General features: G+C 44.4%; 1 protein-coding gene across 1 annotated transcript in view; it reads right to left on the bottom strand.

Annotated features, from left to right (window-relative positions):
• The window catches only part of LOC115582774 (dedicator of cytokinesis protein 3-like), a 391,011-nt gene that overhangs the window by 62,700 nt on the left and 300,418 nt on the right, over nt 1–27,893 (bottom strand). Inside the window, exons 2-3 of the mRNA XM_030418974.1 lie at nt 20,098–20,181; nt 10,530–10,570 (exon numbers count right to left, since the gene is read on the bottom strand). Of these exons, the coding sequence (XP_030274834.1) occupies nt 10,530–10,570; nt 20,098–20,181 (125 nt within the window). The remainder of the gene's footprint in view (nt 1–10,529; nt 10,571–20,097; nt 20,182–27,893) is intronic.

Here is a 27,893-nt window from a genome sequence, read left to right as displayed (position 1 = left end):
ATTCTCTCTCTCTCCTCGTCTCTCTGTGCTTTGTTCATTTTTACCTCCTCTCTTCTCGTCTCTCCCTCTTTTCTTTCCTTTTCTCTGTAACAGGATGACCTTTTTAAGTGAACTGGTGCTTCAACACCATCAGCTAAATTAGGACACGACACCCTGATGACCTGCTGCCATCACACACACACACACACACACACACACACACACACACACAAAGTAGCATCACACACACACACACACACACACTCACACACACACACACACACACACAGTAGCGTCACAGCCTGAGGGGCTCTGAATGCACTGACCTGTTAACAACCAGGCAGAGACAGGAACAAGATGCTGTGTGTGTGTGTGTGTGTGTGTGTGTGTGTGTGTGTGTGTGTGTGAGTGTGTGTGTGTGTGTGGTGTGTGTGTGTGTGTGATGCTACCTGTTCTACATCTGATGTCTCCATTATCACAGTAACACAGTTCTATTATATGAGCTTGACATTAAATGACTCAGACAGTTCAGCTCTGTTCATTATTGTACAAGTGTGTGTGTGTGTGTGGTGTGTGTGGTGTGTGTGTGTGTGTGTGTGTGGTGTGTTGTGTGTGAGTTTGTCTGTGTTAGTTTTCCTTCAGCAGTCGTTTAAAGACAGAGAGAAGTTCAGATTCAGGCAGCTCGGTGTTTCATTCACTGGACATCTTCAGCAGCATCACCCACATTTAAAATACTCACATATACAAACTGGTTTGGGCGTAAAATGGTATTAAAAACTGTTGTTTTTTTAAGGAAAGAGTCATCACTCAACTGCGTAACATGCAGTCTAACATCCAGGCTCAGTAGTCTCTGGTGTATTCATGTTCAGTCTGCAGGATTATAACGTTAGCAGTTAGCATTAGCAGTTAGTTTAGCGAGGCTGAGACGTGTGCACCACATGTGGAACATCATGTTCACATGAGGAGGTTAGTTAAAGACAGCAACCACTCTGACAAACAGCTGGGCTGCAGTTCAGTCACACCTCTGGATGTCTTTAAGAACGCCTGGAGACATTTACAGTCGCAAAACAACTTTTCACAAGGAAGTCGGACCATCTCCATCTGTGATCCAAACCGTGATGTCGTTCTAACACGACCAAGTGGTTTCTGTGCCGAACCTGACCCGCAGTATAATCCACACTCAGTGTGTTTACATGACACTCAAGAAACAGAATTACTGTGTTAGTCCGACTATGATCGGATCTTTAAGATGCATGTATCCACCTTAGTCTGACTGAAATCAGACCGGATCAGATTTCTCATAGTCGGATTAAAACACCCAGATTATTGATTGATAGTCTCATTACTCCTGCATGTATACGTTCCATCAGATCGGATTGGATTTTGCGTTCTGCGCAGGCTCGAGATTTCTTTCCCGGGGCCGTGAGCCGGAAGTAGAAGGACGGCGGCGTCTTTCCTCCGAAATACCGCAAGCAAGAGCACCAGAGTGCATCTAGTTTGTGTAATTATCATGTACACCATATATGAAATGTACAAAGATGTAGCTTCGTCTCGCTCTTCGTACGCCATCTTTCTGGAATGCGAGGCAGCTGGTGACGTAAAGAGGTCAGCCGGAGGTGTTTCTGTTACCACTAGTTGAAATGGGTACAGCGCCACCTAGCGTACCGGGTATGACATGCTGACAGGACAATAATCAGATTTTCTCACCGGCATGTATACTCAGATAATTGCAGTTGTCTGATTGAGCAGCAGAGTCAAACTATGGCTGTAATCTGGACTAAGCTGTGCATGTAAACGCACTGAGTGTTTGTGATGAGAGAAGAACAGAAGTTTCATCCTAAACAAACGAAAAGAAAGACTTTTGAATTTTCTCACGGTGACTAAGTAGTTTCGTATGATGGTTTCAGTTTCAAGACGGGGACAGACTCGGTGTAAATTCTGCCTTTCAGGAGACGAGATGGATTCACTGAGCTCAAATATTCCAGATCTGCCACAGCGGTCGATGTCCAATCTCACATCAGACAGGAAGAACCGGGTTTAAGGACACATGAGGCTCCACAAACTGAAACTGAAGCATGTATTCTTGACAGAGAGTCGAGGTTCAGTCCAAGTGTTCGTCTGTGAAGTGCAGCATGAAGAGAGAGTCCTCATCTGATCCCTGCTTATACCAGACAGTGGGCAGCGATCACTTAGTCACGGAGGCCGTATCACATTAAAAAACACTTTAAATACCAGCGTGTTGAGTTTACAGCACTTACTGTGTGAGCTTATATCAAAGCCAGGAGAGCACGCAAGCATTCAAACACTGCAGGAGTTCAGAGGTCGCGGTTTAAAACACGAGTTAATGTGCCGGTTTCTACACTTCGAGCTTGTTTGGCGCTCTGGTGTGGACGCGACCTCTGACCTCAGTGGGTGAGAAACATCTGAGCTCGTCACGTAAAACTTTACTCTCCGTTCTCTCCTGGTTTTGGGATCAATCTGTTTTTCTCGGAGGTCCTCTCGCCTCCTCTCTACTCTCGTTCCCACTTCACTCGTCTGCTGCTTCATTTTTACCGCTGCGCACTAATTACACTCTTTAGTTTTATTCCTATGGAACCTGCTGACGAGCTGCTGATCATCTGTCGTTCAGTGTAATGAAGCGGTGCATATTTCTTCTTCTTCTGCTTCGTCCTTCTTCTCTCCTCCAGGAGTTCATCCTCTAACCCTCCCGTCCGTCCGTCCGTCCTTCGTCTCTCTGCAGCTCTTTTGTTGTCTCTGCTCATTGCCCTGCTGCGAGCAGGAGAAAGGCTCGTGTTATTCCCACACGCAGCTCCGAGCAGCTTCATAATGGGTCGGCTCTATAATTTCACACAGTGGTTCTGGATGATAAAATAACAGTGATTACATCACGACTGCAGCACTGTACGACTTCCTCCTTTTGTTTTTGCTCCATTCTTCAACAATGAGCATCTGAGACGGAGACGTTTTCTACCGCCGTGCTTTCTTTTTGTTTTGCAGCTCCACCTGCTGAAATTCATTTTGCTGCTGCTGCCGGCTGATATTTTTGGAAAACTGCTCACATCTAGTTTAAGTTAATAGTTATACGAACCGACAGCAACGTCCAAAAGACCTGCACGCTCTGTGGAACAATAAATAGAAACATCACTTCTCTACCTGCAGCTCTTTTCAACACGCTGAGGTCAAAGTCTGAACCCGTCCAGACACTCTTCCACTCTTCCACTGTTCCACTGCTCATCCTTCATGTGAATATCGGCTTTATTGATACCTTAAAGTATCCGCAGCCGTACAGTTTTCACCTCTCTGATGGAAACATCAGATCTGTTACATCGACTCATCAGCCTCAGTCTGAACAAACTCATGAACCGTTTCAATCAGTCCAAGTTGACATTTGTCATGACTCGTGTTGACTCGTGTTGACTCGTGTTGACTCGTGTGCGTGCTCCCTGTAACTGATTTTATTACTGTACTTACTGGAAAATAAGAAGATGAAGCCGACATTGTGCTGAAATAGGCTTCGAGCAAAATGGATGTAACGGAGAAAAAAAAAAGGTGTTCCGAGCTGCAGATGTGTCTCAGATCCTCGGCCGGCTCGATGACTAAGAACCAGAATCTGCCCTAAAAACAACTCGTATCAGTCGGTTCCTTTTCAACAAACGTCTGACGGGCTACAGTTTAGATTACATCATCAGAACCAGGACCAGGAGTGTCCAGCTGATGATGATGATGTCAGCAGAGGACAGAACACGAGAGCAGCCGCGTTTAAACGGACTGATGACCGTGACTAACACACAGCGAGCACAGTCCCAACAGCTCCACTAATAGTGTGTGTGAGTGTGTGTGTGTGTGTGTGTGTTTGTGTGTGTGTGTGCATGTATGTATGTGTGTCCTTTGTTTCCAACGTCCTGATTGGTTGAATATCTGCTGGAAGGTGAGTGGACGGGCGGTCGAACACAAACACGTAGATGGTGGTCAGGCTGAGTGTCACTGGGAAAGAAAGACCATAGTCACTCCTTCCTGTGTGTGTGTGTGTGTGTGTGTGTGTGTGTGTGCGTGTGTGTGTGTGTGTGTGTGTGTGTGTACACCTGGCTCAGAGCGCTTGGCAGACCAGGTGTGTGTTCACTTTGGCAGAGTAGATCAGCAGTCACCTCACACACACAAACACATACCGTCCTTCATTGTCCTACTGTAGGAGGTGATCAGACACACACACACACACACACACACACACACAAACACACACACACACACACACAGCGTCTCTAAAGACCTTCGTTAGCTGAACTTTAGCAGTTCACAGTTGTTTACGACTCTATATTGCAGCAGCGTCTGCTCAGCTGTCCTGATTCACTGAATGACCAAATATCATGAACCAAGTGAACAGTTCACCTACATTTTGAAAATCATCATTCATTTTTTTATAAAGTTGGTAAATATATATAATATATATATATAATAAGTTGGTAAATATATAGTCTCTCAACAACCTCGAGCTCGTGCTCCACTCCAGACAGAGTGTGCACTGAATGTTTGTGGACTACAAGACTTCACCTGACTTTATATTTTTGGACGAACTTCTCCTTTAACAAACTCGTAGTCCTGGAAATTAATATTAAGTAGTTTTAATGCCTTTAATAAAGATGCTTGATATAATTTATAATCATTAATGTCTTTGTAGGTTTACTGTGTCGCTGCGCTTTGATGTACATTTAAACAATAAAGGTTATTATTTAACTGTAATATAGCCGGACACTGCTCACATATCTGACAACATTCAAGTGACTGTTGCAAGAAAATTCATAAATCTGCCAATTTTATCGATATCTGAATTTTGAGTTCCTAATATCTGCACTTGGCCTTAAAACAGAGTTTGTCTCAGGTTCTAGTCCCCAAGATCCCAAAGTGACGACTTCAAACTGTTTCTTTGGATCACCCAACAGTCCAAAACCCAGAATTCACTGGTATACTTTTGGAAATCATATGTTTTATATTTATCTTTGAAAAATTACCTAAGCGGTTAATCGATTATCGTGGTTGTATTTCTTTTGATTAATCGACTAATCGTTGCAGCTCTGCGTGCAGGTGATCAGGATGCTCTCCATGGTGCAGCTGTAGGAGTTCACCAGAACCGGGCTTTGCTTTTAAAGTCCAAACACTCTGATGGAGGCTCCTGTTGTAGAAGCAGGTTACTTAAATAACCCTATACGAGCTGATGTGAACATTCAGTGTCAGATGTCTTTATTTACCTCTGTAGTCACCAGTTTGTGTCACACTGGACTGATTCCTGTCGCTCGGTCACGGTTCGCACCGCTGTGATCGCAGCGTTCAGAACCGCTGCTCCTGACTGTGAGCCGGCCTCTGCAGCCCTGACGGTTCTGAGTCATCTGAATGCTGATGAACCTCAAAAGTGTGAAGTTGTCTGTAGCGCTGCCGGATTAGAGACGAGTCAGAGCAGGAAGGCATTTCCTCGGGGGGAGACACAGCGATTCGTTTCGACCAGCGAGCCCATTGTGGAGGAACCAGGTGATTAGAGTGGAACTAACAGGATTGGGCCGATGCCTGGCTGCTGGGCGAGCGAGGCAGAGGAGGCGGCACGCATTCACACTCGCACACAACAATGCATCTGGATCTGAACGCGTCCTGTGGCACGCAAACGGGAATGATTATACGCCGGCTGTTTGCACACATGACACAATCACACGCCGCTCTGATAGCATCTGACTCTCTGCAGCTATAATTCTGAGTTGACACAGGTAAGTGTGTTTGTTTCCACCAAAGACAAAAGGAACGAGTGACAAGGCCGAGCCCTTCACTGCATTTTCCTAAAAACTGTGTTGACATGAAGTAATTAACTTTAACAGCTGATTACATAAAACACAATTCAAGTTCTATCACAGTCAGAGCTCAGTGTGAACACTGACTGCTGACAACTATTCAACTCTGTTTGATTTCAAAGGAAAGAGATGTTTGAGCTTATCTTTCCAAGACTGAGGTGACACTTTTCAAAACACCTGCACACACGTCTACGTTCCTTAATTGATTAATTTATAACCCAAGTGTCTTTTTCATCGCTGCATGAACATCTGCTGCAAGTTGTGCTTCCATCAAGAGCAACAGTAAATATACCAAAGACAAAACAAGACGACTCCTGGTTTCCTTTTTATAAAACTCTACACCATTGGCATGCACAGAATTTTTGAAGGGCAGGGCGAAAGAAGGGCATTTTAGCACGTGTTTTGGCTCCCAAGAGGGCACTTTAGCGTGCATTTTTGCCACCCAAGAGGGCAGTATAACCCAAGTGTCTTTTTCATCGCTGCATGAACATCTGCTGCAAGTTGTGCTTCCATCAAGAGCAACAGTAAATATACCAAAGACAAAACAAGACGACTCCTGGTTTCCTTTTTATAAAACTCTACACCATTGGCATGCACAGAATTTTTGAAGGGCAGGGCGAAAAGAAGGGCATTTTAGCACGTGTTTTGGCTCCCAAGAGGGCACTTTAGCGTGCATTTTTGCCACCCAAGAGGGCAGTTTATCATGTTTTAACCAGCCAAGGGGGCAATTTAGTGTGTTTTGCCAACCAAGAGGGCACTTTAGCATGCGTTTTGGCCCCAAGAGGGCACGTAAGCGCGTGTTTTGGCACTCAAGAGGGCACTTTAGCATGCGTTTTTGCCACTCAAGAGGGCACTTTAGCACGTGTTTGGCTCCCAAGAGGGCACTTTAGTGTGCATTTTTGCCGCATAAGAGGGAAGTTTATCATGTTTTAACCAGCCAAGGGGGCAATTTAGTTGGTTTTGCCAACCAAGAGGGCACTTTAGCACGCGTTTTGGCTCCCAAGAGGGCACTTTAGTGTACGTTTTTGCCACCCAAGAGGGCAGTTTATCATGTTTTAACCAGCCATGGGGGCAGTTTAGTGTGTTTTGCCAACCAAGAGGGCACTTTAGCACGCATTTTGGCCCAAGAGGGCACTTTAGCATGCGTTTTAGCTCCCAAGAGGGCACTTTAGCACGTTTTGGCACTCAAGAGGGCACTTTAGCATGGGTTTTTGCCACCCAAGAGGGCAGTTTATCATGTTTTAACCAGCCATGGGGGCAGTTTAGTGTGTTTTGCCAACCAAGAGGGCACTTTAGCACGCGTTTTGGCTCCCAAGAGGGCACTTTAGCTGGTTTTGGCGCCCAAGAGGGCACTTTAGTGCGCATATTTGCCACCTAAGAGGGCAGTTTATCATGTTTTAACCAGCCAAGAGGGCAATTTAGTGTGTTTTGCCAACCAAGAGGGCACTTTAACTTGCGTTTTTCAACAATTGGGCCACGAGGGGGGGAGACTGCCCCCCCCCCATCCCCCCCTTATGCACACCACTGTTCTACACTATACTACTTATAGCACACAGTGTTATGTAGTTTATAGGAGTTTAAATAAAGTTCCAGGACATTTTGCTTTTGCTCATCTGATACTGAATCCTTCACATCAGGATCCGTGTTGGATGTTTTCTTACAGGTGTCTCCGATCAAACGTGACGCAGGTGTTCTTGAGCAGCACTTTCCTGCTGCAGGTTTGTTCCCTCCTGCTGCTCTGATGCCGTGTGGGATGATGAGACTTTACAGCTGAAGTTGGATGTGAACAGAGATTTAAAGATGATGTTTTATATCCTGACGTGTCTGGTTCTGTCGGCTGCTCGCTGCCTCAGCTGCTGTGTATATATGTATATATATGCGGGTCGTGTGAATTCTTGCTGGGCTGAGCTCTTTACAGCGCTCTCCAGAGAAGACTCCCGATATCTGCATGAGGAAACCTGAGCGCCGACTCTGTCTTTCTTATTATCCCTGCTGTGCTGCATCCCATTGCCCTTGCTGTAACCTACAGAAATGAATGGCAGCGTGCCGCCCACAGCCGAGCTGTTCTGTGAGTCCACTATAAGTCAAGGTTTTCTCTGGAGGTGCAGCCTCGGAAACTCTCAGCCAGATCTGATTTTCACTCACAAGAGAGGCTTTTTTTCCACAGTCGAGTCGACCTTAACCCGTTCAGTCCACCTCCAACAGATTTTACAGACCTGCTCTCTGTGCAGCAACGTAAACGCAGTCCGAGAGATGTTTTAAAGTGCTGCATACATTATGGATGTGTACAGTGCACGGTACAACCTTTATGACATCAGCTGCATTAAAGCTTCTCCTACAGTTTCAGTGTGAAAAGTGTTTAAGAAAGCCTTTTTAAACTTGTTTATCTGTTCAACACTCACATTTTTAGAGACTCTGCAGCATCCTGGAATGTGAGAGTGAGTTTATATGTCAGGTAGAACAAAATCAGAAATCATTTATTGATCTGGGATTGGTCGTTCACCCTAGAACAGAAATATCACAGTATAGATGAATTGTAATACAACTGTAATCTACAAATCTGTCCGCCACAGAGGAAACCATCTTGTTCTGTCTCATGGTAACAATATTGTACATTTCTACAGAGACTGTATGAGAGAAGTCCAGTTTGGGCTCATGGTCGTCGACGGGATGTTAGAGCTGTGGTGAACATCCTGATCTGACGCCTACAGGACCATCGTTCATCAAATGAACATCGTGCTGTGTTGAAAAAGACTTTAAACTAACGATCGTGACCATAAACGCATCAGGAAACTGCTCGCTGAGGTAATAAATCAAGTGAGAAGTCATTTCCCCGTGAGCTAACGGACAAAAGGAAACCCAAAATAAGCAGATGATGATGTCTCTCATGTTAATGCGTCTCTTATCTGCAGCACAGCGAGGAGCAGCTGGAGGAAACGCTGCAGGTTAGATATAGTAAAGCCTCTTACGGACACACGGGGAGGGATGTAGAAGGCTGGTGTGTCGAGGACGGAGAGACCGAGCGGGACAAAACGCACAAAAGAGGGTCGTTTTTAGCTCGTCATCCCGACACGGTGCTAAAATAAGAGAGGGCTGATGTAAAGCTGCGAGAGCGAGAGGTTTCCTGCACACAGCAGGAGGCTGTTGGTTACCGGATCAGCAGTCCAACAGAACCCTGCAGAACTTCACTGTGATGAGGTCTTTGCTTTGTCTTTGCTTCATCACAACTCCTCTTTTAAATCTACTCATTCAGACTCAATTTATTCACGTAAAAAAAGACTCTTATAAATTCATGAGCTGCACGAAATTGAGTCCTTCTTATCCAGTTTCCTCTGCCTGCTCCTGGACTGTTATATATAGGACACATACAATAGACTCTAACGTATATAATAATGGTAATCTACAACCTGTGCACATTAAAATGTATAGACCTGGAGTGGCTGAGAGGCTCATTTCCCTGAGAGAGATTACCTGCTCAGAATCCGACACAGGAAGAGCGCCGAGGCAATTTGTGCAAAAGCACCGCGAGCTAAAGATTTGAATATGAGGTTTCCAAACGCAGCAGGGAGCACAGATTGGATTCTATAGACTCAAATATAGTTGTAGTTGATGAGGGGGAGACTGAGAGACATGACACTTCATAGCTGCGTGCTTTATATATCTAAATCTAATCTATCGTTCCATCTCAACGTGGTTTCAGCTGATGATGCTCTTGTCTTCTGCAGCGGTCAGAGAGCGTCTGTGAACACGTCTTCCTCCCTGCAGCATCATCGATCAATCGCCTCTAACAAAGCTCTGTCTTCACAATAAAATTCCCCTGTTGTTTATTCATTTAAAAGCTTTTATTTTGAAGCCGCACAATCAGGAAGTGTTGTGCTTTCACCGGCAGTAACAGGTTTGAGGAAAAGCCCCAACAGAGCTGCACTTTGCTGCAACATGACAAGGTTCATCCCACATTCACACCTCCACTTCTGCGTGACGTGGAGGTGTGAATGTTGGATTGTTGGTTCTGAGAGTTGCTGGAGGCGCCCTCGTCTTAAAGAAAAGTGGAGGAGAGCGTTTCAGTCGCTGTTCGACTGTCTGACAGGCTTGAAGTCCCTCTACAGCACGATGTGTTGTTTGCTTTGAAGCGCTTCACGCTCTGCAGACTCAGCGTTCAGTATTTAAAGACGTCTTGTTAATTTCAGGAACACTTTAAGAGGATGTGAGAAATTTGTGGGTTTAATCAGACAACAGTGAGATGTCATCAGGTTTTATTTAATACCTATACTCTTAAATCTCACGCTTGTTTATTAGAAATCTTACGTTGCTGTTTTTTAACCATCTGAAGGGTTGTTGAATCTCCTTCTGCATGTCAGCGGCTGACTGACAGCTAACTTCCCACTCTTTGTTTTAAAAGCATAAAAACTCAAAGATGAACGTTCGCTTCAACAGCGTCTGTGTGAAGAAGGAATCCTGACAGAGTGAGAGCAGACATCAGAGACGAGGAGAAGAGGAGGAACTCGTTAGGCAGAGCAGACGAGGATAAAGAGAGAAAGTCTGCCATTTATTTACATAAGTCTCCTTCACATTAAGACTGCAGTCAGAGACGTCGGCGAGCTGCATGAATAACACATTTCTCAACGTCGCTGCAGCGGAGACAGACGGGAGGAAAGAGAATCAGAGATGATGGAGGGGAGGGAAGGTTTTCTGTGAGCGAGCGGCGTCAGCCTCTCTTACCTTGACATTTGGCTTCCTGGTTGAGAATCCTCTGTACCATCCTGAAAGGAAACACAAACACGAGTGACTCAGACTGTCGAGCAAACACCATAAAATGCTGATGACTCAGCAGGTTGAATAGAAAAGTCGAGTCTGGGCTCAAACACTTTTTTTCAAAATCACATTTTTCAACGAGAACTCTGCAAAAACAGAAAGAAAACAAACATCTGCTTCTTAAAACACCTCATCATGTATTCAGAGATGACCTGCACAGTCAGTGTGACGCACACAGCGATACTCAGGACAACCAGGTGAACCTTGTTCTGACCCGACCCGTCACACACAGCAGGTGATGTTCTACCTGCCGCTCAGGTGTCTGTTATACACATGTAGAGCTCCACGGTCCAGTCAGCAGTAATATTTAATACACAACATCCAGTTAAAGCATTCAACTCTTTTCTGATGGCACAGTGTGGATTAATGATGGGATACGATGTGTTTGCATGGATCCAGATCCGCTCGCAGTGCAGCAAACTGGACCTCTGATGTTCTGAACTGCAGCTGACAAGACTGTGATGATGATGATGATGAAGCTCCTTCATCAGCAAACTCAGACACACTGAACTCTTTTTAAAGGTTTCTGTGCTTCATGTTTATTATCTGGTGACGGACTAAACAAACAGACTCGGTGTTCCCGGGCCAGAACTTTAAAGTTACCTGTATTCTTGTTATTCTGTCTCATCGTCCTGTTTTATGCTTTTTTTCAGTAAACTTTTAAAAACACGAACTGCAGAGTTTCTGAGATTGGAGGCAAACTACATGCTTGAACACCATTTTCAAGAAATTGCTGATATTTTCAGAAAGTGCCGACAGTCCGGTCAGTGCTCTTGTGGTTCTGAGGTGAAGGGTTCGGGTCGGTTAACTCCGGGCTGCCCCTCAGACAAGCAAGACAAATGGACCCTCTCAGAACCAAAGACTTCAACTAGAACTGTTTGTTTTTTGTTGTTGCAAGTTTCTGTTTGAGTCCATTTTGGCATCATGTCAGTAAATGAGCTACGAGCGGTTCCTATTAGCAGCGAGCGTGCGGGTCGTGCGGGTCGTGCGGGTCGTTCGGGTCGTGCTAGAAAACTCTCTCTGGATTTCTTTGATACTGAAGCAAAGTTCAGACATGATGGTTCTCAGGAAAGTTCTGGAGTTGGACAGGACATCTTTATTTCCTGAATTTCTAAGAGGATTTATGGGCTTTTATTTTGCAGTAGACATTTGATAACTCAAGCATCATTTGCAGAACCGTGTCACAGATCAACCCTCACTGTCCAGAGTCAGAACCAGACTCACGACCAGCACCAGGATCTGGGTTCAGCGAGCTCCTCTCCTCCTCCTGCGAGTCTCACAGGGAACAACAGCTCCTTCCACATGGACGCACATTCATCATCTGCGTCTGCGGAGTAGAAAGCTGTCATGAACGTTGACTCAACTCCAAGTGGAGGCTTGACGGCTGAAGTTGACGAGTGTCTCGGGACCAAATATGTACAGCGGAGCTCCCAGACGGCTTCTCAGACTGCAGGGACGTCGCTCGTCTCCATCAGAGCGGAAAGAAAAGAGATTGCGTCTCAGAGACGGAGACGTTCAGATCAAAGTGATGCACGTTATTACTCTGACGTTCTCCGACAGCCACAGATAGAAATACTGTTTATCATACTCTAATCAGAGCGGACAACATGCTGACTTTATTGGAATCGACACAACGTCCAGCCTGTTGCTGCAGATCTGTGAAGGATTTTCATAAAATCTGTAAAAATATGAAATCCATCGTCACCCGTCTGTGATTAAACGCTCAGACACGCTGCAGTGATTCCAACGCTTCAGATTCACTCTCATCTTATCATCTTACAGAATCTTGACGTCCGTCTTCTCCGCCGTTCTGCATAATCTGATATGAATATGGAGATGGAGGCTTAATTGGCCAGTTAATTAATAACCAATCAAGATCCATTTATCACCCTCGTTAAGACGGCTGTGTTTACTCCCCAGCCTCTCATCTATATGGAAATCAGACCGGAGCTGGACCAGCAGTGTCTGGGCCTATTTGTGAGGGTTGAAGTGAGGGCGTGTGTGTGTGTGTGTGTGTGAGGGCGTGTGTGTGTGTGTGTGTGTGTGTGTGTGTAGAGATGACAGAAACATAAAAGAGGACAGAGAGGAGAAACACATGAATTTGTATGAGCAACTGTGTGATTGATTATTCTGTATCTGTGCATGTGTTGCAGGTGTTTGTGTGGTCCTCGTTGTGCACGCGGGTGTTTGTGTGGTCCTCGTTGTGCACGCAGGTGTTTGTGTGTTCCTTGTTGTGCACGCAGGTGTGTGTGTGGTCCTCGTTGTGCACGCGGGTGTTTGTGTGTGTGGTCCTCGTTGTGCACGCAGGTGTTTGTGTGGTCCTCGTTGTCCACGCAGGTGTGTGTGTGGTCCTCGTTGTGCAAGCAGGTGTTTGTGTGTTCCTCGTTGTGCACGCGGGTGTTTGTGTGTTCCTCGTTGTGCACGCGGGTGTTTGTGTGGTCCTCGTTGTGCACGCAGGTGTTTGTGTGTGTGGTCCTCGTTGTGCACGCGGGTGTTTGTGTGGTCCTCGTTGTGCACGCAGGTGTTTGTGTGGTCCTCGTTGTGCACGCAGGTGTGTGTGTGCTCCTCGTTGTGCACGCAGGTGTTTGTGTGCTCCTCATTGTGCACGCAGGTGTTTGTGTGGTCCTCGTTGTGTACGCAGGTGTGTGTGTGGTCCTCGTTGTGCACGCAGGTGTGTGTGGTCCTCGTTGTGCACGCAGGTGTTTGTGTGTTCCTCGTTGTGCACGAAGGTGTTTGTGTGTTCCTCGTTGTGCACGCAGGTGTGTGTGTGGTCCTCGTTGTGCACGCAGGTGTTTGTGTGGTCCTCGTTGTCCACGCAGGTGTTTGTGCGTTCCTCATTGTGCACGCGGGTGTTTGTGTGTTCCTTGTTGTGCACGCGGGTGTTTGTGTGTTCCTTGTTGTGCACGCGGGTGTGTGTGTGGTCCTCGTTGTGCACGCAGGTGTGTGTGTGTTCCTCGTTGTGCATGCAGGTGTGTGTGGTCCTTGTTGTGCACGCAGGTGTGTGTGTGTTCCTCATTGTGCACGCAGGTGTTTGTGTGTCCCTTATTGTGCTGATCAGGTGCTCGTATGCACCTAATTTGTCCGTTGTCAAACAGCCTTTCTCTGAAGAAGAGTAATCATCTCGCCTCCCGTCTCACTAAGTGGTTATTAGAATAATCATTTAGCACCGTCATCGAAATAATTCAAAAATAATAATCACTGTAAATCATTTTCTGTGGAGCTGATGCAGATTCAGACCGAGCTCATCATGGATGCAGCATTATACAGTAAGAGCAGGTTTCCATCAGACGAGCATTAAACGAAGCTTTCTGTCCGTGTGTTCGTCTGCGGTTCGCTCCTGATGCAGGAACAGAACCAGAACCAGAACCAGGAGGGAGTTTTCATCATAATCACAGTTATGACAGCGATTCAATAGCGGTGCAAACTGCAGCTGAGCCAGCGAGCTGCTCACAGCATGGTCATAACACAGCTCATGTGCAGGTATTGATCGATCAGCATCCAATCAGTGAACTGCAACCGTTAAAGGAGCAGTCTGTAGTTTTGTTAGCGAGAAGAGAAAGATCTTCATTAACTGATGAACAACTCTCTTTGTCTTCATGGCTGAACAAACAAACTGAGCTTAAACTACGACACAGTTTATACTGTTCTATATGTGGCGGACCCTGCCACCTCTCTAGCTTCAAACAGTGTTCTGGGAGCTTATTCTCCTCTGAGAACAGCTCGTTAGTTCACTGATGGAGAAAATATATAAATATCAGTATTTCTGCGTTTGTATCATCAACTCATTAAAATTGTAAAGATAAAACTTATTCTTTAAACTACAGAGCGCCCCTTTAATTACAGTCAGGGCCGTTAACCAGCACCATGGTTACAACTGAAGAGTATTTAGGACCGCTGGATCAGAACCATTCACCCCGTCAGAACCAGGCTGCATTACATCCAGCCACTTCTCCATCCGTCTTCTTTGTGTCCTTTTACTCACTTTCTGGAAATAAAAAGATTCTTTTTTGGAGAGTAGAACTGAAACGCTCCGCTGCTCCTGGCTGACACTTCAGAGTCGAGGCGCTATAAGCTTAACCGGATCAAGACTGAGCTCATGTTCCTGTTCTGACCCGTCCTGACCCGTCCTTCAGCGCTGACAACAGATTTTATATCTCACTGTCTTCCTCCTTCCTGTCCGCCTCCTGCTGGTTCCTCCTGTGAAGCAGCAGGAGCGTCGACTCCTTCCTCACCTGTGAGCTCATCCAGGTGTTTGTCACCTTCCACCTGCTCACCACAGCTCCTGTGGCACTGCCCTCCTGTTTCTGCTCCCATCACTGAATAAGAATTTATGATCTATATTTTTTAATGTAAATATCCAATGGTTAGAAAATAAAATGTTAAAAGGGTGATTAAAATGTTGTAAAGTCAGTGAAAGCTGACACAAATCTCTCCTCGCTGACTCTTCTTGTAACTTGGACTGGGATCGTTCCTCTTCAGTACATCAGAAGGAGATTCTTCAGCGTTTTAAGCCGGGTTACACAGAACCACCCGGCAGGTGGGAGCAGAGAGCGAGTGGTTCTGTGGACCTGATCAGCAGACAGAGGACGACTACATGGTCTCTGTCACGGAGCTGATTCAACAGGAAGTCTCGTCTCTTTCATGCGGTGATGGATTCAGACAGGTGAGACTGATGTTAAGTACCTTCTAGAGAAGTTTGACACTTCAACTGTTTTCAATCCTGGTGTCCAATTTTCACCTTAAACAAGTGTGATTGGGTAACGTGAAGCGCATGGGGGAAATAATCACAAACTACGGTGGCTCGGAGGGACAAGTGAGAAATGTTTCTTTCTGTTGATCCATTTTCTAAGATTGATTTAAATTATTTTCTCTCTTGTGTTGGAAAATAAAAAGTTCTGCCAGGATAATCTTTCTTTTTTCTTTTTCCCACCTGTGAAAACACGTGTGAGCATTTGTTTTGTTCCATAAGTGAGAAAAAAACATTCCCTCAATTCCACATAAAAAAAAGAAATAAATCAGTTCCACATGTAGAGAAACTATTCAAATGTTCAAATGTTTTACGATTTCATGTTTTCACAGATGGAAGAAAAATAATTATGGATCTTTTGATTATCGTGGCAAAACCTTTTATTTTCCAACAGATCGCAAAGAAAAACAGGAGAGAGAAAATTATTTAAATGATTAGAAAATGGATCAACAGAAAACAAAACACAAACAAAAGTTCGACTCTCATTGACCCTCAGGGCTTCCATACAAAACTGAATCTGCTGCAGAGGTGAATTCATGTTTTACAGCAACAAAATCGTTTCCTGTTACGATGAACTAAATTAAAGATCTGTATATTTTATAGATCTACTGCAGAGAGAAGATCTTGACGTCAACAGTCTCCTGGTCTCTCGTGCTGACCGGCTGCTTCATATTCAGCCGACAGCCGGCTCGCTGCTGGACGACAAAAGATCTGTTACAGCTGAAAAACCTCTCCAACATAATGAGAGGCTGTTCTCAGCTCTGGCTGTGGGCACTTCAGTGACGATGACAGTACAAAGAGTCACAATCTCACACTTCAGACTGCTGCTACGCCCTTAATCAAAGTCTAATGTCTGCTCAAGTGTTATGACTGTAATCTTAAAGAATGGCTGCCGTCTCCGTATCACCGTCTTTATAATCACGGAGCTTCTGTCTGAGGAGGATCACTTGGCATCAGAGCCAATGAGCAGGCAGCAGAGAAGGAGGACACCTGCAGGACGACACCTGCAGGAGGACACCTGCAGGAGAACACCTGCAAGAGGACACCTGTAGGAGGACACCTGTAGGAGGACACCTGTAGGAGGACACCTGCAGGAGGACACCTGTAGGAGGACACCTGCAGGAGGACACCTGTAGGAGGACACCTGTAGGAGGACACCTGCAGGAGGACACCTGTAGGAGGACACCTGTAGGAGGACACCTGTAGGAGGACACCTGCAGGAGGACACCTGTAGGAGGACACCTGTAAGAGGACACCTATAGGAGGACACCTGCACGAGGACACCTGTAGGAGGACACCTGCAGGAGGACACCTGTAGGAGGACACCTGTAAGAGGACACCTATAGGAGGACACCTGCAGGAGGACACCTGCAGGAGGACACCTGTAGGAGGACACCTGTAGGAGGACGCCTGTAGGAGGATGCCTGTAAGAGGACACCTGCAGGAGGACACCTGCAGGAGGACACCTGTAAGAGGACACCTATAGGAGGACACCTGCAGGAGGACACCTGCAGGAGGACACCTGTAGGAGGACACCTGTAGGAGGACACCTGCAGGAGGACACCTGTAGGAGGACACCTGTAAGAGGACACCTATAGGAGGACACCTGCAGGAGGACACCTGCAGGAGGACACCTGTAGGAGGACACCTGTAAGAGGACACCTATAGGAGGACACCTGCAGGAGGACACCTGCAGGAGGACACCTGTAGGAGGACACCTGTAGGAGGACACCTATAGGAGGACACCTGTAAGAGGACACCTGCAGGAGGACACCTGCAGGAGGACACCTATAGGAGGACACCTGTAAGAGGACACCTGCAGGAAAGGTCTCTCTTCAACACTCATGCTGTGTCTCATTTTATTTAAATTATGTATTATTTTTATATAGATATCTTTTTTTATTCTTTTGTAACATCTCTGTATCACCTTTTTTTTTACTTTCACTCTGATTGTCTGTACTTTGCAAATGTTAAATAAAGACAAAGAATAAAGAAGTCTGTCCCAGTCTGAAGGCTCCTCCAGATGCTCGTTCTCCTTCCTGTTTCTGGAGGATGCACTGCTACGATCCTTCCTGGTCTCACATATCCCAAGATTCTTTGCGCCCCCGAAAAGGAAGAAAGAAAGAGAAAAAGGCGACATTGCGTGGCGTAGATCGTCACTTTCGCGGGCCTGGGCGGCAGAAATCATGACGTAAGGGTGAAACATCTGGTGACACAACCAGGAAATGCTCCAAAGGCTAGACCGTCACATTTAACAACGGCTGACGAGGTTAACAAGGTCTCTCTGAAGGACTCGCCTTCAAAGACCACAAAGGCCGAGTCCTTCAGAGGATGCAGACCCTGAACTGAGACACAGCACCTGTGAACTAAAGGTAAAAGGACAACAAAGGACCGACGGATGAGACTCTACAATTAATGTTAAATAAATCACACTTATAAAACCACAACAACAGTTTGAACACTTTGAGCTTCTCCAGTCGTCACAAAGAAACAATCTTACTATACCTCTGCAATTTAATCCGATGAGTCACTTTATTCAGAACGAGGGTTTTGTTAAAGAATATTCACCTTTTTCTGGATGTTCACAACTTTTTTTTCAAGGATGATGTCTGAAAGTCTGACAGAAGACATTTAACGCTTTATCTACAAAAAGATATGCTATAGAGTCGTGTACGATGCGTTCTGGTAGTCTGGCAGCAATCAGGGGCGTTGTGACGTTCTCCCAAGGAAAACTTTACTTTTTGAATAAATTATATGAAATTTGACTAAATCCACTAACTACAAGTATCAGATCTGAGGAAAGTGTTATATCAAAGGAGACGGTCCTTAGTTATCATTTCTTTTTCATCTGGACTTTTGAAGGTTTTCCTACAGAACATTTTTTAAAATCATGTTTGCCTCAATACAGCAAATTACTCCTAATTACAGAAGTGTAACGAGAGGGTTCGCTGTGTTGGTTTGAGAGCTCTTAATGATCCAGAAGAGCATCATTTCCTTAAAGTGAAACTCTAAAGTGAAAGTGAGGCACTTTTAAGATTTACCGTATTTTTCGTTTTCAGGTCAAACTCATTTTCAATGGGAGTGCTACGGGCACTTTTACGATAGCATCAAAATCTCTCTGTTTAAAACAGTAAGAAGTCTCGACACAACATGAAACTTTGCTGGTAGTATCACCAGGGTCTCTACACATGAACACGAGCATTGAGAACATTGTTTGTGTACACAGAGTTTACTAAAAAGAAGGTTTTTGAACAACTCACGTTAGCAGTAGCTTGTTCCGCTCGCCGCCGTCCTGCCAGTGGAGAAGTGTCGATCTCAGAATGTGACGTAACATGGAGGAGTCTCCCATTGAAAATGAGTTTGACCCGAAAACGAAAATACTGTAAATCTTAAAAGTGCCTCTTTCATCGTAATTCTGCTTTTACATGAAGGTTTAACTCATATACATTCACAAAAAAAGCCTCGGTTGCATTTTGGCAACAGAGAGTTTCACTTTAAGAAGCACTTCAGCTTCACAACAACACACTTCCTTGTTCTGACTCACATGTGACTGAACCAACCAATCAGAAGCGAGAAGGCCTCAGGTGAATGTACGGCAGCCTGAAAGGTTCAACACATTACTGTAGCTGTATTATCTGTGAACACCAACAGCTACCTGTGTAAACATTAACACATTTTTTCAATAAAGAATTAATTAAATATAAATAAAATAAACTTTTAAAACTTTTCACATCCTCATAAATATCTGTTCCGCAGCACCAGCCGACCTTTTTGTCTGGACGTTGTTAGAATATGAAAATGTTTTTGCATGTTCAGATAACGAGAGAATCCGGGGAAATCTTCAAATCGCCGCGGGGATCTTGGACCAAAGCTGATAATCATGTGTGTTAAGGGGCGACGCTGCGATGCCAGCTGATGTCACCGCGGCTCAGATAATCACCCCCCCGTCCTCCGCTGGCAGCGTCACATTTGATAACCAGAGCAAATTAGATGCTGATTGGATGCCATGAACTGAGCTCGGGGTCGAATATGAGGCTGGTCACTAGAAGAAGAGAAGAGGAGTCATGTCGCTCTCTCTTTTGTCTCTCAGCTCAACACTTCCTCCTCTCCGTCTCTCTCGTGGGTAAAGAAAGAGCCAATCGGCCGCCGGCGCTGGATCGATGGCGGCGTCCTGCCCAGCTGTGGCTAATGAAGCACACACTCGCTCATTATCAGTGAAACACAACACTTCCTGGCTTCAGACGCATCCTGGGCTGGAGCTGCTAATTTCTGTGAGTTAAAGTAGGAATAACGACGGGAGAAACATCGACTAATAACTCGGGCGCTCGTCCAGGCCCGCGGGAGGCTGTTACAGGCTGTTTGCACTCATTATCAGGGACGACTCCGGCTCCTCTGCTCTGTTTTCACTGACAACACAAATTCTGCTGAAAAGGTCTTTGATTCATTACAGTTTCAGACTCGATGCATGAAGTTTTACTCGGCTTTTTCTGCAGGAATGACGCAGAGGAAGCACCACTTATACAGGAGCTATAGGAGCCGCCATCTTTAGAAATATGACTGAGGAGGAACTAAACTGCATCTCTGTTTCACCCTGGAAGATGTTTACAGAGACACGTGACGCTTCAGTGACGTTCTGCTGAACAATGATCAAGGACGTTATTGCTGTTTGTATCAAACGTCCGCCTACACAGAGTCTCACAGAGATATTCATCAGGTACACAGTCTTACCTTCGCATTTCTCCAGAATCTGAACCGTCTCTCCCACCTCCAGAGCCAAACCCTGAGTCACCGAGCCCCGGAAGTTGCAGATCACTGTAGAGAGAGAGAGAAGAAGAGAGAGAGGAAGAGAGGAAGAGATGAGACCCCGTCCTGAAACTTGTGGATCATATGAGCGACTCAAACAAACAGCTGCGATGTGAGTTTGGTTTCTGAAAGGACACTTAGACATCAGTTTTAACTCTTCAAACTAAAGCTGTGTCGTCATCGGCCTGCATCCCGACCCGTGACAGCAGCGTGACGTTCAGCATCACAGCCCGACTCAACACATCCACAGTCCTGCGGTACCAGGCGCCGGTGATGTGAATGATCCTCATGACTGCACCGGTGCACCCAGAAAACAACTGACCTCAGATCTGATTCCAGTGTTACAGTCACTGTCAGTCACTCTGTGCAGGACTGAAAAGAGTCCTTACTCTGTTATCGCCCAGCCTCCATATTTGCACATGTTTTTTGTGTCTTTTTTTGAGCAATCCAAGTTCTGGTTCTGTGCTGGTTCAACCTGCAAATCTTTTAAGAACTGGTTTGTTTTCCCTGCAGACTCACATCATTCACTTCATGTGAACGTCTCTGGTTTTGATGGACGACATCGACTCTTCACGTGTCGCTCCTCGCTTTGCATGCCGACACCGGCGTTCGAACAGAACTGCGGCGAGCAAAGATGACCTTGTTTTGGGCTCAGCACAAAAAAAATATATGTCTGAAGGCCCAGAATCCCTCCGGGCTGTGCTTTCACTCCAAACCAGCTCAGATTTCTATTCTACGTGTGTGATGTTTTGGTTTTTCTCACCAAAGCCGGCAGACTCTCTTTGCAGACGCTTCATTCAAACACAACAAAACCAAAACTATATTCGTGTCGATGAAGGTTCTCAGAGTACCAAAGTGCTGTATCGCAGGCAAATGGACCTGTTTCTTTTCACCTCTCATCCACGAGGCTTTCAGTTCCATATCCATTCGTCTTTGCACTGATCCAACAATCACAGAGTCTGGAGCGGCTGAAATAAATCCCTGATCCATCACATTGTGTGAAACATTCGTCTCTACAGATCGTTTCCCCCTCGATGCTTCTGATGTCTGCTTCACATCGAACACAGTGGATTAAGAATTTATCTCCAACCAAATCAGAGAACTGCAGTGAGAAGACAAACCCAGATGGTTCTGGAGCGTTTTATAATGTTTGTGTGGAGTCTTGTGAACTGTGTTTTACAACCACACAATGAAAGTTCAGTCTGCTGGATTTGACGTCTGTTTCTAAGACAAAAAGCGTCTCACAGAGGCATTTTTCAAAGTAAAAAAGCAATAATGTAAATAAAATAAAGAATAACTGGGTTTAGGAGTTTTTAAAGTACGGAAGAGGATTAGGGCCACATGTGATTTTTTTTTTAGTTCTGACTTTAAAGTCAGAATTCTGAGAAAAAAGTCAGAACTCAAAAAAAATGTACATGTGCAGATTGCTCAGAATTCTGACTTTTTTCTCAGAATTCTGACTTTTTTCTCAGAATTCAGACTTTTTTCTCAGGATCCGACTTTATTTCCAGAATTCTGACTTTTTCTCAGAATTCCGACTTTAATCTCAGAATTCCGACTTTAATCTCAGAATTCTGACTTTTTCTCAGAATTCCGACTTTAAAGTCAGAATTCTGACTTTTTTCTCAGAATTCCGACTTTTTTTTTCAGAATTTCAACTTTTTCTCAGAGTTCCAACTTTAATCTCAGAATTCCGATTTTTTTTTCTCAGAATTCCGACTTTAATCTCAGAATTCTGACTTTTTTCTCAGAATCCGACTTTATTCCCAGAATTCTGACTTTTTCTCAGAATTCCGACTTTAAAGTCAGAATTCTGACTTTTTTCTCAGAATTCCGACTTTTTTTTTCAGAATTTCGACTTTTTCTCAGAGTTCCAACTTTAATCTCAGAATTCCGATTTTTTTTTCTCAGAATTCCGACTTTAATCTCAGAATTCTGACTTTTTTCTCAGAATCCGACTTTATTCCCAGAATTCTGACTTTTTCTCAGAATTCCGACTTTAATCTCAGAATTCCGACTTTTTTCTCAGAATTCTGACTTTTTCTCAGAATTCCGACTATAAAGTCAGAATTCTGACTTTTTTCTCAGAATTCCGACTTTTTTTTTCAGAATTTCGACTTTTTTCTCAGAGTTCCAACTTTAATCTCAGAATTCTGACTTTTTTCTCAGAATCCGACTTTATTCCCAGAATTCTGACTTTTTCTCAAAATTCCGACTTTCAAGTCAGAATTCTGAGAAAAAAGTCAGAACGAAAAAAAAAATCATATGTGGCCCTAATCCTCTTCCGTATTAAAGAGCCTTCTGAAGATCTTTAACACTTTAAAACAGCGTGGTACTGACCTACATATTCCTCCACACTTCTAAAATCACATTTCAGGGTCTAACTTTCTGAAACCATTAAAGATGTTATAAGGATTTAATCAGCAGCAACTTTTAACATATTAAAAATGAATGTAAATTACTCAGACGAGTGAAAAGTGCTGGTTTGCCTTCAGGCCAAAGTTTAATCTGACACCCTGCTGTGTCGAGGTCCCGTTAGAAGACCATGAAGACGAGCAACGAGACCGGACCGGTTCTGAACTCTCCGTCTGATGGTCTTTGTTTAACCAATCTTTGTGTCTGAGCTCACTGCGGTGTGTTCCTGCTGTCGCTCTCTCTGTCAGTCTGTGGTGAATCAACCTCGTACACAAAGACAACTTTATGAGCTCACGCTGCTGAAGGCCTCGTGACGGTCGCTCCGTCGTCAGTAACACTCTCTGTGTCCCGTCTGTTTATAGAGTTCGGCTGTTATTGCAACTGTCACTTTAATAGTCTACAAATCCAGACAAATCCCTGATATTATCATTATTATCATCATTATCATAAAGGGTGAATGTTTGGAATGTGTGACTGTGTGTTCACTTTGTCTCTCGATCCAAAGTGTCGGCGCTGCTGCGTTGCGCGGCCGTCCGCAGGCTCGTCACAGATTTCTACATTTATATAATTAATTTATTATAATTGAGAAAAAGGAAAAAAACACGGCCAAGAAATATTCTCCTGAGACGCAGAATGAGTCAGATCCGGCAGGATGCTGCTACAGCCAGTTTACGTAAGACAAATTATCATTTTGTTATTCAGAGGAGCAAAAGTGAAATAAATCCTGACAGGTTACGATGATATTTCTCCACTGAAGGAACATGAAGCATCAGGATGTTGAAGGATTTTATATTTGCTGCACTGAAGTTAAAACAATGTATGAATTAACGCTGTAGGTTTTCAAGAAATCACAACCCATAAACCAAAAACTGTTGGCTTTGCGTGTTGTGGTTTTGTTTCCTTAATTTGTGGCAGGGTCCGCCATTAACCCAGATACACAAGGGCGGTGCGTTCGAGGTCCGATACCAGCGCTGGTCACAGGAAACAATGTGTACTTATCACTGATGTGAGCACTGAGAGGGAGCGGTTAAAAAAACATCTACAATAAAACAAGATGGACATTTTTGTCATATTCTGAATCAGTTTTGAATATTTGAGAGTAACTGAAGAGTGCAGGTTCAGTCACTGTTGACTTCTTTAATAACAGTCTGTGTGTGTGTGTGTGCGGTTGTGCTGTAAACAGATACAACAATAACTTCTCTGGATTAAAACACAACACATAATCTGCAACACTTTGCTGGTCGCTTGCGGTCACTCGGCCATTTGGGAATCAGCAAAAAGTATGAGTCATGGAGGAGGATTCTGGGCACTTCCTGCAGTCAAGAGAGTTCCTAAAAGAGGACATTATATGTATGCAAAGAGACGAGGACGTACTAACACAGAGCCTGGGATAGTGACTAATATAGGGGGATATGGAGTTAGCGTTAATGTTACACTAGCTTGAACTAATGTCAGCACTCAATCATAACGTTACATTTGGCGTACATCCAACAGTACCAGTGAAGCTGTCCAGAGTTTTGCAGTTGGTTGCTAATAAATTCAACCAGGACCGTGACGAGAGAGTCCCCTTGTGTTTAATAGTCTCTTCAGATGTCTCTCACTGTGTCTACTGCCAAGCACTGACTTAATGTCTTTATATTTGAGGCCAATCTCAAAATAAAACTCTGTAAACCTCTCCTACAGGTGTGCATCTGTGCATGCTCCATTTTTATATTAGTTTGTTTTCAGAATCAGAATCAGAATCAGAATTCCTTTAATGTCCCGCAGACGGGGACATTTGTTTGTTGCGACAGCAGAATATTACAAGACAGAGAAATAGAAAAATAGACAAACAAAATTAAAAAGGAAAGAAAAATAGAATAGAATAGAATCGACAAATGTACATATTTACATATTTTTGTTGTCGGTTTCCCTGACCCGGAAATACATTGACCTAAATCAAAACATTTTTGTGAGATCTCACAAAAGTATGTTTTTTTTTTTTTTTTGTCACCTATCTTTTTTTCCCTCCCATGTCGTTACGGGGCTCCGTAGCAATACGAGACATTCAGCAGAAAATCTGTGACAAAAAAAATCAATCTGTGTGTTCTCAAGTGAAACGAGTCCTGCCATTATCACACACACACACACACACACACACACAGTCTGATTGTTGGGCAGAGGACACACACCTCACGCCTCGAGGTGGCTGGATCGTTTGCGTCTGTCTCGTTCAGTCGTCGTCTCTCTGTCACTGTCACCATCTATCTCTGTATCATGGCCGCCACTCTCTCTCTGTCACTCAGAGCGGCTCTGGGCCTCCATTATTATTAACACCACTCAGCGTGACACCGTCACCGCTCTGGATGCCGTCGCTGACATCTCTCCCTCCCTCTCCGCCTCATTTGTTCACTGTAACTCGCTGTCATGGCCGTCACTCCATCATCGTCAGTCTGTCATCGTCTGATGCAGCTGTCTCGCTCCGTCTCCGTCTCTTGGCTTGTGTTCGGACAGGTTTGTCCGTGAGTACGGTGGCCGGGAGGTGCAAACCAAAACTACTAAAATGTGAAACACTTTTACGAAGCTTGAGACAAATTTACATTTTGGAAAACATTTCCACATATCATAAAACAAAAATACATTACCGAAACAAATTTACATTTCAGAAAACAAATTAACATGATACAAAACACTTTTACAAACGCTGAGACAAATTTCAAATAATGTCATGTTTACACGGTGTTCACATCAGGAGTAGAGGAGTAATCCCTTCTGCGATATAACACAGCTCCATTCAGTTTGCTTTTCAGAGACCTCAAGCTGATGTGAACACTGTGTAAACATGACATCATGTCCACGATTACGGCGTACGAGTGTCCCTCATTCAAATATTTTATGCACTGCTGCAGCATATCTGGTCCATGTCCCTTAAAAACTCTACAGACCGACCACACGAAGAACAGAACCGCGTTAAACGGCTCATATGTTGTCCACAAAACGGGCAAAAACCTCACTCACATCTTGAGCTCACCATGAACTCCATCAACAACAACAACAACTCCAATTGGCCGCTGCCGGGTTATCACTTCCGGTTCAACCCCAGAGTTGGTACATTCCCTTTCCGGTTGATGTTATTTGTAAATTTGTCTCGGCGTTTGTAAAAGTGTTTTGTATCATGTTAATTTGTTTTATGATATGTAGAAATGTTTTCCAAAATGTAAATTTGTCTCAAGCTTCGTAAAAGTGTTTCACATTTTGTAATTTTGGTTTGCACCTCCCGGCCACCGTACATGAGAGCAGGTGAGAGCGGAGACACACCTGTGGTGACACTGAAGATCTCTGACCGTTCTCTGATGGAGAACCTTTTAAAACTGAACTCAAGTTGAACAATTAGCTCAGAGTCCCTCTATACGTACTGAGTTACGTTCAAACAGTTCAACAAATGGAAGGTTTTAATGAACAGCTGCGTTGAAAGAGCTCACAGCTGCACCAGAGTCAGAACAAACATAATCTAATAGATTAAATGGAGACAACACAGGTGAAGAAAACACCTTTAAAGGTCCAGTGTGTGAGATAGTTGGATGTTGAGTCTCTCACTGAGGCTTTGGGTTTGAAGGTCGGCAGCCGTCGACCCAATGAGTCAATATTTGAGGATTTGGAGGCTTTAACGCTCCGACCCATGTTGTTCTTCTATTAGACTAGATGTGAAATACATTGAGGTGTTTATTTTAGCTCAGATTTGTTCTGGAACAGTGTGCAAAGTTAATACGCGTGATTTAAAAACGAAATCTCTGGCCAACACTCACAATCTTTAGTGAGAGTCTCCCATTGTTTAACCCTGTCTGCTGCTGCACACCTGATTGATAATCAGGAGATCATTGGGAGAAATTACCAATAATCTGATGATCGTATGGGTGTTTGTGACAGATGTGTCAAACCTGGCAACCCGAGGTGACTGTTCGACTCGTTCCTGCACTGAAACGCGTCCTGAGAGGAGAAACGCTCCAGAGTTCACTCAAGTTGTTTGAAAATGTTGAATTTGAATCTGTGAACTGTGAAAAAAAACTGTATAATTCTAAATAACTCTGTCCATGATGATCACAGTGCTGACTGACTGAGTTTAAGTGTTTACTAATGGCAGTGAGGAATAAAAGTCTTTCCAGCTTAAAGATGAAAATGACACATCAGAAGACTTCGATGTTCGACATGTGTGTCAGATTCAGACATTATCCCGACCACTCATGCTGGATCAGCCTGTAATCCCCGAAAGATCTGATTCAGATTATAATTTGTCACACAGAGTGTTTCTATAAATACAATATAATATAATATAATATAATATAATATACTGACATCACAGACGAGGACGGTGGAGACAAATCGACAGGAAACAAAATGTTCCCAACAGTTTACATCAAACTCCTGAATCTGCTGCTGCTGGTTCACTTTGTGCTCCGAAATTATTCAATTATGTTTTTCCTCTACCTCGAGCAACGTTAAGAGCACACACACACACACACACACACACACACACACACACACACACACACCTACACACACACACACACACACACACACAGGGATTAGCATCGCTCTGCCTGGCTCGTATTGGCATTTAGTTTATCCAGCGGATTGGGTCAATAGTCTGACAAATGACTCACATCTGTTCGGCCGTCACAGCACTTAGCCTGTGGCCTTTGTGTGTGTGTGTGTGTGTGTGTGTGTGTGTGTGTGTGTGTGTGTGTGTGTGTGAGTGTGTGTGTGTGTGTGTGTGTGTTTATGAATGTGTTTGTGAGAGAGGAAACACAAGAGAATGATATTCTGTATAATGGATGTGTAGTTACAAGTGTGCAAGAACGTGTGTGTGTGTGTGTGTGTGCATTTGTGTGTGTGTGTGTGTGTATGTAGGGGTGTGTGTGTGTGTGTGTGTGTGTGTGCATGTGTGTGTGTGTGTGTGTGTGTGTGTGTGCATGTATGTGTGTGTGTCTGTGTGTGTGGGTGTGTTTAATGAGTCTTTTACCCTGACAGTATAATTCAATTTAGGCTCCGGCGTCGGAAGTTAGTTTCAATATTTCATCGCTGCTGCAGAGTTTTTCACCAAAAGCTCCAAACTGAAGAGACGTTTGTAAGAATCTAATAGCTGTGAATAATTTAAAGATGGCGTCTCGTGAGACGAACACAGACTCTGCGTACGGAGAGAAGATGTTTGGTGCTCTCAGCTGAGGCACATTACAGCACCGGTTAGTTTTCACAGCACGATATGAGATTTGCGAGTCATCTTTTATGTGCAACACAAATGCAAACGATGTGATCTGAGCGAAAAGGAC

The sequence above is a fragment of the Sparus aurata genome, chromosome 6, assembly GCF_900880675.1.
Source record: "Sparus aurata chromosome 6, fSpaAur1.1, whole genome shotgun sequence".
Taxonomy (NCBI): domain Eukaryota; kingdom Metazoa; phylum Chordata; class Actinopteri; order Spariformes; family Sparidae; genus Sparus; species Sparus aurata.
The sequence above is the reverse complement of the archived record's forward strand: the minus strand, read 5'-3'. Positions and strand labels throughout refer to the sequence as shown.